Below are 11,499 nucleotides of genomic sequence, written 5' to 3'. Positions count from 1 at the left end.
CATTGAACTCTGCTCAGACGTCAAGCACCTTTGCTTATGCGTGCATGCGTTATTTCCTCCCTCGGTGAAATTCTGTATTTGCTGCAATATATTTGGTTGCGTAACAAAATGAGGAGCTTTGTATTTTGGTCTAACTTCGCACTGGATATTAAGCTCACGTAGCAGAAGATGTACAAGCCCTTGCTTGTGTTAGTTGGCACCCCTGCCATGTTCATTATTTACTGTGTTTTCATATTTAAATTCGTGACAAACTGCAATGAGTTGTTGGTGCTTAATTCAAAGCCAAATAATAAATTAGATTGTGTCTGTTTGGTTTGCTCTGACTCCTTCTGTCTCAAAAAATACTAAATATTTTGTAGCTATTTGCTTAAAGTTAAGTTGTTTCTATTTTTCTGCTAATGTCAGATATTTAATGTTAGCAATAATCAGACAAATCTCTCGAAGGATGAGAGGAATGAGGAAAACATCTGCGGATGTTGATTTTGGCCTTATTTTGAGGATAAGGTAAATTAATAACATGCCTTTGGGTGTCAGTAATGCAACGCATGGCCGAGTACATTTAACATTTGTTTAAAAAAAGAAAAGAAATGGTGCTCTTCAGCCACTCGTCACTGTGGCTGCTCTGTTAAGGCTCAGCAAACAGCTGAATCCACGTGTCCAAGAACAACAGAGTTCAGTGAGTTTGCGTGTATTTATTAACTGTTTCTTTCCCGTCGGGTTATGAAGTCGCACAAACGGCAACAGTAATATTCCTCTTTGTAAGCTAAGCTTAACAGTAGAGATCCATGCATTCATATTTATCCATGCTGTTAGGAAAGGCAGGTTTAAATGTAAGTGGACTGATATGTGAAATTTTACTGCGTTTAGTTTAAATACACACACACACGCACACAGTCATGCATGCAAATCCTCACACACTGGGAAAACATAGTTGACCATAACCACAACAAACTACTGGACTTCTTTCACACCTGTGTTTGCTTTTAAAAAAAAACGGTGTAATTTGTTTTTGTAAACGATGTTTGTACTGTGAATGTGATTCATTCTCTGACTGTATAGTTGTGGATAATTTAGATGATTATATTTATGCTGTCGGTCTTTCCATTTGCCTTTTTTTTTTCTTTTTTCTTTTTTTTTAAATCCTGAATTGTGTTGACATTGTAGAATGCATTAGTGTGTGTGTACTTGACTCACAGTCTGAAAACAATGGTGCTAAGTTTGGACTATGCCTGATCTTATTTATTCTGTAATGAAAACATCAAAAACAAGTCGAGTACTTGGTGCTGTACACAGGGACATTTGTAAAGCCGTTTTTTGGCATTTCCTTTCTCATATTTAATATGCTATTGTCTCGTTCTTTCAATGCATCTTGTACAAACTGTAGACGCCACCTTTGGATGAAAGTGCTCTCGTGCAGCCGGCTCGGGGTCCGAGCGACTGCCACGGGGGCCCCTGTTAATGTTTTAAACATACATCGGCCCGCTGTTGGTGAACAAGACACACTGTTTTTGTACATAAGTTTTCTTTAATTGTACATCTCTGTCATAAACAGAAAAGTATATAAAATAAGTAACTATATACAGTCTATATAAATATATATAAGTATATAAATATATACATATATATATGTGAAAGGGGTGATTTGGTGCTGGCATTGTGACCCTTAAATTCACCCTGTAACAGGAGGCTTGAAGCAGAGCAAAGCATTGCCACCAGAGGACCTTAACATGGCTGCACATCAGCACCTGAAAACAAACACACACACACACCCCGCAGCCACAAAGTCAGAGGCTGTGTGTTTATTACACAAAGGTGCGGCGGCTCGAACGCCACCAGATTCCAGTACTAGAACTGTTATCACTTTTTTCAGGTATTTTCACTTCTTTGATTTGTTGTTGTTTTTGTTTTTTGGTTTGTTTTTGGTGTTGAATTTTTTTTTACCAACCCAGATTCTGCAGGAAAAATGGTGCTTCTGTTTCCAAGCGAGGGCAGTTCAGACTTTACAATCGAAATCTTCACTGGTGCATACAGAACTGCGCATCAGCCTCTTTACACACACCGCCTGTAGACGTCTTACTGACGAGGCCGTACCTCGCCGCGTGAGCTGATGTGAAACACTTGTCTTAGTGTGTGTGTGTGTGTGTGTGTGTGTGTGAGTGATATCAGACAGGCTTCCTTTTTTCCTCTGATAGTGGGATTACACTAAAGCTCAGTTTGTACGTGTGTGTTTTTGTGTTTGTTTTTTTAATTTTTCACTTGCCAGCGCATATCTAAGGGAATATTAGTGTAATAATCAAAGCTTTATAGAAAAATAAAACCGTGTCCCGTGCACTTGTGTGCAAGTGAAGAGAAAAAGTCATTTTAGAATTAAGACTAGTCCATTTGTTACCAGCACTGAGAGGTGTTTTGTAATTATTGTTGATGGCGTTTTGATTTTCTTATTCTTGGTGTTTGATACGATTGCAGTCACATGTTATGCTTTTGATTGTGTCTTCAGATTTGTCAGTTTTTAATACTACTAGTCAGACAGCACGGTGCTCTCCTTCACTTAAAACAAGGAAAATCGCAGCTATTGATGAATACTACTCCTCCTGTTGTGCTGCAGGGTTTTATGGTTTAAGAATCTTACACACAAGCTCACCTGGTGGCTTTTCTCACAGCCCAGTCTAACCTTTCAATCTTTAATCTGGAGGGACACTGGCGGGCGGAGGGGGGTGTACGTGCCTGTCAGAGCACTTTGAGGAAGGTGGCAGGGATTCCATTCATTACATACAGATTTTAAGCAGTTTTATAGTTTTTAAATGTATTTCTGGGGTGTGATTTGGCTTTAAAGCTGTGCAGTTCTGCATGATACTGCATCCTGGTACATTATTCGTAGATAATCTTTGAGAGCTTTGCAGTCAAGGCTGTTTACTCGAAATCCTGCCAAAGGTCTTAACTCAGGAACTCCCCACACTGCTTGAAAGAACAAGTTTCGTAATCTGCTGCATCTTATGTTAATTTACCTTCAGGTGGCATGACAAAGTCCCTCTACGACCCAACTCAGGACCAGGGCCACCATTCAGTCAGTGTATTTCAAGGTAAAAATGTATCAGCTGCCCTCATCAGATCTCCTCAGATGCAGTCCTGCTGGCACGTACACCCCAACCCCCGACAATCAGTCCGAGCTTTATGAGCGATCTGATCTCGAGAAGCTGTGAAATGGCTACAACTTTCAGCATCTTCCTCATCTCACAAATGCCTCTGTCTAGATTTGCGTCTCTAAGGAGGAGGTTCGGTGTCTTGTTTGAATCCCTCGTTGAATTGGGGGTAACCTTCAAGGACACGCGTGACCTACAGGATGTGTATAGTGCTCTCTGATTGGTGAAGCCAGGGCAGGTTTGAGGTGCAATAATGGCAAACCTACTTTCCAAAAGGCCCTCGGTTTTTCATGGAAACATTGTTACTGTTTGATGTTGGTGCTTTTATCCTAAGATGTTATGATGAAAAAATGGAATTAATGTTTTTTTTTTCTCCCCTGCAATTTATGATTATTAATAAATTGTTTCTTATAATATTGAGTTTGCGTTTGGAGTGAACTTTGTCCGAGTCCATTTGGTTTGCTGTGACGGAAGAGGGTGTCATGCTGACATCTTCATACCTGAACCATGTTTGAAGCCCCACTACCTAAATCCTAAGTTAGTAGACTTCACATGTAGGCGGCATTTACCTTGTAATGCCGAGTTGGCCTGGCAAAGACTCCAATCTGGCCCGCTCCACGGCAAAATATGAACTTTCACAAGTTTGGTAGTTTTTCCTAATGAAAAGACAAAGTAACCAACAAATATATAAACCCTTAAAGAAAATTCTGTTTTCTTTTTTCTATCTACTATTGCAGTTTCCTTTTTTTACAGCTGGTCCACAGTATCTGTTGTCCTGACAGATTTCTTCAGTTCATTACAGCAGCATTTCTTTATCGTGTAGAAAAACAGATGTGGTTAAAACTGCACTTCCTGTTTCCACATGTCTCTGAGATCAAATTTGTAGATAAATCTCTTCACAGAGACGGATAGAGAAGCTGCACTGGTCCGGTTCACGTAATTTCAAAGTGGCCTGCAAGTGGCCTGCGATGTAAAATAAGTTGATAAAAAATGTGTCTCTGTATAAGATACTGAAGTTTTTGAGAAGTCAGCATCATTAGGTGTGTGTGTGTGTGTGTGTCAGTCCTGAGAAAGACTAACAGCCTGTTCACTGTGGTCCTGCCCTCCTGCAAGCCTGAGTCTGAGAGATGGATATGAAAGTGATGGGTGATTAAAAACTACAATTAACGACATTGTTTTTAAAAATATGTCAGCTTTCAAAAGAAATGGAGAACGTTATAAAACATATAAATGAAGAAAAACGTAGTCCTGCATAAGAGAGCCGCTTCAGTTACTAACTTGGTCACTTGAGGATTAATGGTCCGGTGAGGTCTGTAAAAACAAACAGCTTCTGCTGCTTCAGTTCACAGACATGTTACCTTATTCTGTGTCGAATGCCTGTGATGCCTCAGAGAAAGCCTCCCAAAAGGCCCGTGCACTGAAGCTTTCCACCTGAAGCCAGGCCTGTGGCGTTCCCCGGTTACCACCTGTGGCTCACCACTGTAGAGAGGTGAATATACGATGGGGAGAAACAGGAGTGTAGATGTTGATTACTTTTTCATCAAAGTGCAATTCTTGTTTCCCACAAGTGTGACTGAAAACATTCAAGCTGGTGTGCTTCAAACACCGCCTTGATACAATGAACATTTCCTGCCATTCCTCACTGATGATTTATAAGGTATGGTGAACCTTGGCTTTATCACCGGGGGAAAACGTCCACAAATGGCTCTGAGACCTTGACTGTCTGCACAACAAGCCTGCAGCTGTGAAAATGCTGAGGGGAGTAGCAGCTCCTCGAAGCCGCTCAGGTCTCCCTCTGACAACATGTTTCCTGCTCGTCTTCCAGCGCGAATGCTTCCAGATCTCCGGTGTGGGTTCATTAAGATAACCCATTCTCTTCCCATGACCTTTAATGGTAAGTTCACCCAAAATGCAGGCAGACCACACAGTTGATGAACAATCTGATTTGTTTCTCATCTGACATAGATGAAAATAAATGAATGACATTTCAGTTATGCAACAAACTAAAACAGATTGGAACAAATATTTTGCTCCCGAACGGTTTCTCTTCCACAAAGCTTCTCTAAAAATTAGAAAAAGATATTAACTGAATGAAAATTAAGCAAAATAAAACAAATGACATTATATTTTGTACTTAGAAAACATTAATATAAAAAGTGTTAAAAGACTGCAGTCCTTATAAACCAGATTATTTCCCGGATTGCAATAGTTATTTTTGTTGTAATTTTAGAAATGTTGAAATGACTCTGGGTGCTGCTGTAATGTTTTTATGAAGAAAAAAAAATGGAAATAAGGTGAAGTACTGAAGGTTTCATGTTTTAGTTGATCAAATCAAAATTCAGTCGGAGTTCCTCAGGGATCTGTCCTTGGTCCACTACTCTTTATTATGCTCATAATATGTCTTATAGAAACAGATCAGATTTTCGTTTAGAGTAGAATAAAAACCTTTTAACGGTGTTTAGTAGTGTCACTAGTGATCATACATTTATACACGGAGCCGGGGGCAGGAGATGGTTAGCCTGAAGCAGGGATGTCCAACTGATTGTGGATTGTGGGCCACATTCAGCCCGCTTTGGTCTTAAGTGTACCTGACCAGTGAAACGCCCCGCTCTGTCAGAGTAAAGAAGCTTAACTACATGTGAATCTCAATATAAGAAAGTGCAACTTCAACTCTGCGTCTCAGTTTTTCCATATATAATGTCAAATGTCCTCAGTCCCATCCTCTATACCCTGTACGCCCACGACTGTGTCACCTCCAACAAAGATAACATCATTTTGAAATTCGTGGACGACACTGCAGTGATCAGTCGCATCACTGGAGGGGACGAAGTGGCTTACAAGAGAGGTGGCCAGTCTGGTGTCATAGTGTGAGGACAACAACCTCACCCTCAACACTGAAAAGACAAAGGAGATGATAGTGGACACGAGGAAGAAGAGGAGGCCTCACCAGCCGCTGTTTATCCGGGGCCTTGAAGTGGAGAGGGTGAGCAGTTTTAGATACCTGGGCGTCTACATCTCTGAGGACCTCACCTGGACACTGAACACCACACAGCTGGTCAAGAAGGCTCAGCAGCGGCTGTATTTCCTGAGGAGGCTGAGGAAATTTGGTATATCGGCCAAGATCCTCAGCAGGTTCTACAGCTGCATTGTGGAGAGCACACTGACCAGCTGCATCACTGCATGGTACGGCAGCACTACTGCCATGGACCGCAAACACCTGCAGAGAGTGATAACAACTGCAGGGAAGATAGTCAGGACTCCGCTGCCCTCTCTGCAGAGCATCTACCATCGCAGAGTCCAAAGGAGAGCTGCCTCCATCCTCAAAGACCCCCCACATCCCCAACACGGACTGTTCACGCTTCTGCCCTCAGGACAGAGGTTTAGAAGTGTGAAATCCTTCAACTCCTTCTTCCCCACTGCGATCAGACTCTTGAACAAGCTGACCTATTTCACACTTCACTATATTGTCTCCTTTTCTGTCTTTATTTATTTATTTGTACTATTTGTATTTATCTGTTCTATTTCTATTGTATATATTAATCGGTATCTGTGGGTGGACAGCAAAGATGAAGACAAATACCTTTTGTCTTTGGACACATAGCAATAAACACGTAAACAAGTAAGCAGATATACCAAAACTGCAAAGTGTTTCTTTAAAGTCGTTTTGAGCTTTGTTGTCGACGTGATGGAAGCAAACCTCCAGTTCTACTGTCCTCTTTGTTTAAGTTAAACAGCGTGCATATTAGCTCTGCAGCCACGAAACATTAAACAACACTCTTCATCTTTCAGCCTGGCGTGTTCTGTGAAAGGTTTGTGAGAAACTTTCTTTCTCAAACCTGTTTGTGTCTGCTAGATAAGGATGTTCAGTGTGTCCAAAGTCATCTTCTGTTTACATCTATGTCCCGTTTGCTGTCTGATTTTAGAATGTTCTCTACAGTCAGGTTAAAATATCTCAAATACTGATAATCTCAGTCATCAAGGACACACAGTGCTGCTATTTTGGCAGAAAGGGGACCCCAGGTGGTGAGAATGGGAGGTCCGAGGATGTAACTCCCATCCTGTGAGAGATCTGACCACACAGACGCACGCGCAGACACTGCAAACATGTTGAGTCTGCTCGTTCTTTACAGCGAGGCGCTGACGCTCTGCTGGACCCTGCAACCGGCCCAGGACCCCACAGTAACCGGTCAGACGCCGCTCGGCTGATTAATTAATTAATAACTCGTTAACTTTGAATGGAAAAATGTGTGCATGTGGTTATTGCTTCAGAATGGTTCTTTAGTGCGTGAACTAATTTGTCCGTTTCAGAGTACTCACTCCCATCAGCGAAGACCCCATCATCACCATCATCAGCAGCAGCAGCAGCGCCTCATGCTGCACCATGCTTCGTGGAGGACATCTTTGCAGCGTTGCGTGAGGGTGTGGGGGACAGCGGCGAACTGACAAACAGCAGTTTGGTTCTGTTTGGATTCTGCTCACAGTCTGCCCACTCATCAGCCTCGGTCTCGTTAGACCTCGCTAACAAGAAGAGCAGCTTGGAGGTTCTGCACCCAGCTGCAGGTAAAAGCCGAAACCGCATTCTTGCTATTTTTCTTTCTTCACTTTGTAAATTGTTTGGTTTTGTTCTTTTAGTACATGTATCAGACGAAGAGGAGCAAGGAACAATCACGCTGACCTTTGACCTCCCACGGTCTCCTTCGCTCATGACGAACCCCGTGCTGCTCTTGGCCTTTGAAAGTCCACTGGCACGAGGAGACCTGGAAGTTGCTTTCACTAGTCGGTCTCTGCAGCCAAACACGCAGGTAAAGAGAGCTCAGGTGCAAACGCTGCTTCAAGGATGCTGTCAAACATAAGGCACGGGAGCCAGATTGGGCCCAGCAAAGACTTCACACTAGACGGCTTTGAGCTACTGGACGTTTTTCTGTAATTTTGCACATTTATTTCCTTCATTTACTAAAGAAACTTTTCTCTGTCATGCACAAAAACTGAGGCTTGGTGTACAAATTGCACTTGTTTTTTTTCATATTAAGATGTCTCAGTAATGAAATGTGCAGTTAAACTTCTCACACTCACTGAAAGAGGAGTTTCACATCGAGCTGCATCAAGTGGCCCTCAATGTAAAACGAGTTTGCCATCCCTGCCTTGGGTGATAAAATGTAATGAAAGGTTTGCAGATCTCTAACTCTGGGTTTTTGTGTTGCTTTGTTTTCCAGGCTGTGTGCATTTCAGGAGACACGCAGTATGTACTGCTGACAGGAAAATCATCAGAGGGGAGCGTTAATGACAGGTGGCAGATTACTGCTGAGACAAAACCCCCTCATATGAGTGAGATATCATCTTCTTCATTTTATTTCCCCATCTGTGGTTCATTGTGTACCCTCCTTACATTTCCTCTCATTGTAGAACAAAACCTAAAAAGCATCTTGATTGGTGAAAAATCAGGAAGTAACATCAGCATGAGTCCACTTCTGTTTTTCTCCGGGGGAACGGGAACTGATACGAGGTCGGCCCGGCTTTCTTTCTGCTGACATTCACTGTCGTCAGAGACGCGCTCAGCTTTGTTTTTTTGTTTGCTTTCCCAGATGTGCTTCGGGCTCGCCCCCGGCATCTCTGCAAACCTCCTTCCTTTGTGAGATGAAACGCTTCCTGGGTGGTGTTCTGCCTCAGGAACACTTCGCATCCCCTCCACTTCCTCTGGACTCCTTACAGTCTCTGCCTCCCCTCTCGCTTGGCTTATCCTCCAGCGAGACCCTGCTGGCAGTAATGATCAACTCCACAGCTCCCACAGTCTTTGGCTTCACGAGCTGGAGCTCTGTGTTGCCGGTGTGCCACGGAGAGCTGGCCCTGTCTGCTGCACTGTTAGAGGAGCTCAGACAGAAACTGGACCAGACTTTGGTGCAAATGACAGATATAATCAGAGAGGAAGAGGTTTCACCGGGAGCCAAGGAGAGCCTGGGGAGGCTCAAAGAACTGAGTGCGTTACAGAAGAAAGAACATGCCACAGGTGACATGTGCAAGAACAGTTATAGTTACATAGGAAGCATCTTTTTTTTTAATGAAACAACACCCTGCTGCACAGTCGGGTGCATTTAAGTATCCCTCTGCAGCTTTCAGCTTCCAGCTTTAGGAGATGTTGGGTGGAGGGAGTGGCCACGGATTCTCTAAACCCCATTTATAACAGGCCTTGCAGTCAAAGGTTTATGGGCCAAAAACAGTAATCATGCTGCAGACTGTCTGTTCAGTTCTACAGCGGCCCCAGTGACCTATGAGTTCAGATTATTTTAAGTCTTGTGCACAAACAGATTCCTATTATTCAAATTTTAAAAGTTCTGAAGACGGCAGATTAAAAAATAAATAAATTAGATCTCATTCATCAAGAGAACAAAAACCTGGACATGAAATATTTAGATATCAGCAGATGTCTTTAAGAAAACTAATCATGTGAGTGTGTGTGAGCTTGGCTGACGTTCGTTTCTATTATTATATCATTTGCTGTTTTGTCAGTGGTAAAATTTGGATCTATATTAACCAGTGACCTTTGACATATATAGATGAGCAACTATATTAAATTTAATTTGATTAGATTTTGTTATTTTGTCATTTTGCTCTGCTGTGTTCATCAGTTTATCAGCTCCACAGACTCTACCAACTGGAACTCGTTTCCACTTTTGCTTTTTGCTTAGCGTGAATTTTGTCGTCACCGCTGTAAAGGTCACGTATATCCCCTTTTTAAGTGCTGCATGTGTTTTCTTTCTGCGTCCGCCAGGAGGGAGTCAGTTCCGTGCGTTTCTTCTGCTGAAGGGTCTGCAGACGGTGGCCCAAACGTACGACGCGCAAAGAAAACTGCGGGCCACCAGAGCAGACCCCAGTTCGTCAGTGAGGGGCAGCGTCTGTGGGCTGAGGGCTCTCACCGTGTCCCTGACGAAGCTTCTTGTCGGCCCAAGCAGCGCAAACATTAACAATTGCCACGGCTCCTGCGCGTTCCCTCTGACCAACGGCAACAACCACGCCATCCTGCTCAACTCCCACATCGAGAGCGGCAACGCGGATGAGCGTTCGCCCTGCTGCGTGCCCGTGGCCTACGAAGCTCTGGAGGTGGTGGACTGGAACGCAGATGGGACCTTCATCTCAATCAAGCCAGATGCGGTTGCGAGAGAGTGTGGATGCCGCTAGAGCTGTTCTCTACAGCTACTTTACCCCAGCATTTATAACTTTCACACACCTGATAGTTATGTGCATGTTTCAGTTATGAAATATCAATTACAATACACCACATGTACTTTTAATTAAATATAACTACTTTTATGCTTTATTAAAGATCACAAGTCTTAAGATCACAAAGTTGATGTGAATGCTATTCATGTTAAGATATTTGATAATTAGTGATGCTAAAATGAATCAGATCTTGTCATTTTGAAAATATTTTAATTGGAATAATGTTTCTGAGTGTTAAACTGTTAAAAGGATGAAATATAGCCTTCTTAAACTTGTGATAATTAAATGCAAAGTGTATTTAAAGTTCTGTATTCGTAGCCATACAGCTACATAAGCTACAGTATATGTTTTATGCTTTGATTTTGGGTTTCAGGATTGCTTTATTAGCAACTGGCTTCTTCCTTCTTCTAATCGCTCCGACTTCTTCAGATCCCCACCACCGGGTGAAGCTGTCCCATATGGAGATCTGGAGGCAGACAATGGGAGACAAGACACGTGTGATTCCATATCAACCAGCCCTAAATACTGTGGAAATCCTATACTGTTGCATAATAAAAATTCTCATTTATAATAATATTTGAGCACGTGATATTTAAAGAGATGATCCAAAGTCCAGTTTATTTTCGGTCCTCTGAGCTGTAGAGCTGTTTGTCCAGCTTGAGCAGTTTATTGTGCATTTCCTAGATTTGGAGAAACCGGCTGTAGACGTTTCTGCTGTCTTTGGAACATTTATGAAAATCATTAAGCACACATCTTGCAGTACCAAAAATACAATAATGACTCTGTTACTCTCAAAAATAGCTGCGAAAGGTTCGGCATCCATCACCCAAAGAAGTATACACTAACCTGTGATAGGCAAGGTTATTACTGTTAACTAAAACTAACTTGTTACGCCCCTCTGTAGCCCCTAATCTCTTTGCAGTGGCAGTGCAAGAGTGTTCAGCTGTTGCTAATTGACCACACCTTATACATACTTGAGGCAAGTTTTCATGGAGGTGCACTAGTCTTTGTCTTAGTGGTACCAGCTATTTTAGCTAACTTATCATATAATTTAAAATAAAAAATAAAATCTTCTCTGTGAAATTCTGGTGTTGGTCTCCATATTTATGTTGCAGCTTTTGAGCTGGCTCGTAACATAACTAAA

The 11,499-nt window shown here is 42.3% G+C and overlaps 1 protein-coding gene across 1 annotated transcript; it reads left to right on the top strand.

The window, feature by feature from the left end:
- Positions 1 to 5,427: 5,427 nt before the first annotated feature.
- amh (anti-Mullerian hormone) lies at positions 5,428 to 10,318 on the top strand. The gene is made up of 7 exons (XM_005932440.3): positions 5,428 to 7,326; positions 7,449 to 7,700; positions 7,773 to 7,942; positions 8,354 to 8,465; positions 8,544 to 8,643; positions 8,723 to 9,144; positions 9,907 to 10,318. Exons 1-7 carry the CDS (start codon positions 7,245 to 7,247, stop codon positions 10,311 to 10,313), a joined length of 1,545 nt encoding a protein of 514 aa, XP_005932502.1. The 5' UTR covers positions 5,428 to 7,244; the 3' UTR covers positions 10,314 to 10,318.
- Positions 10,319 to 11,499: the final 1,181 nt, after the last annotated feature.

This window comes from Haplochromis burtoni, unplaced genomic scaffold (genome assembly GCF_018398535.1).
Source record: "Haplochromis burtoni strain Fernald_Lab_line unplaced genomic scaffold, NCSU_Asbu1 Contig_13, whole genome shotgun sequence".
In the NCBI taxonomy this organism is placed as follows: Eukaryota; Metazoa; Chordata; class Actinopteri; order Cichliformes; family Cichlidae; genus Haplochromis; species Haplochromis burtoni.
This window is presented reverse-complemented; position numbering and strand designations above follow the sequence as displayed.

Bases quoted from the DNA above. Each gene is read 5' to 3' on its own strand.
- amh (XM_005932440.3), top strand. From the start codon at position 7,245: ATGTTGAGTCTGCTCGTTCTTTACAGCGAGGCGCTGACGCTCTGCTGG. The intron at 7,943-8,353 runs GTAAAGAGAGCT...TTTGTTTTCCAG, and splicing joins CTCTGCAGCCAAACACGCAG to GCTGTGTGCATTTCAGGAGA. The intron at 9,145-9,906 runs GTGACATGTGCA...TGCGTCCGCCAG, and splicing joins GAAGAAAGAACATGCCACAG to GAGGGAGTCAGTTCCGTGCG.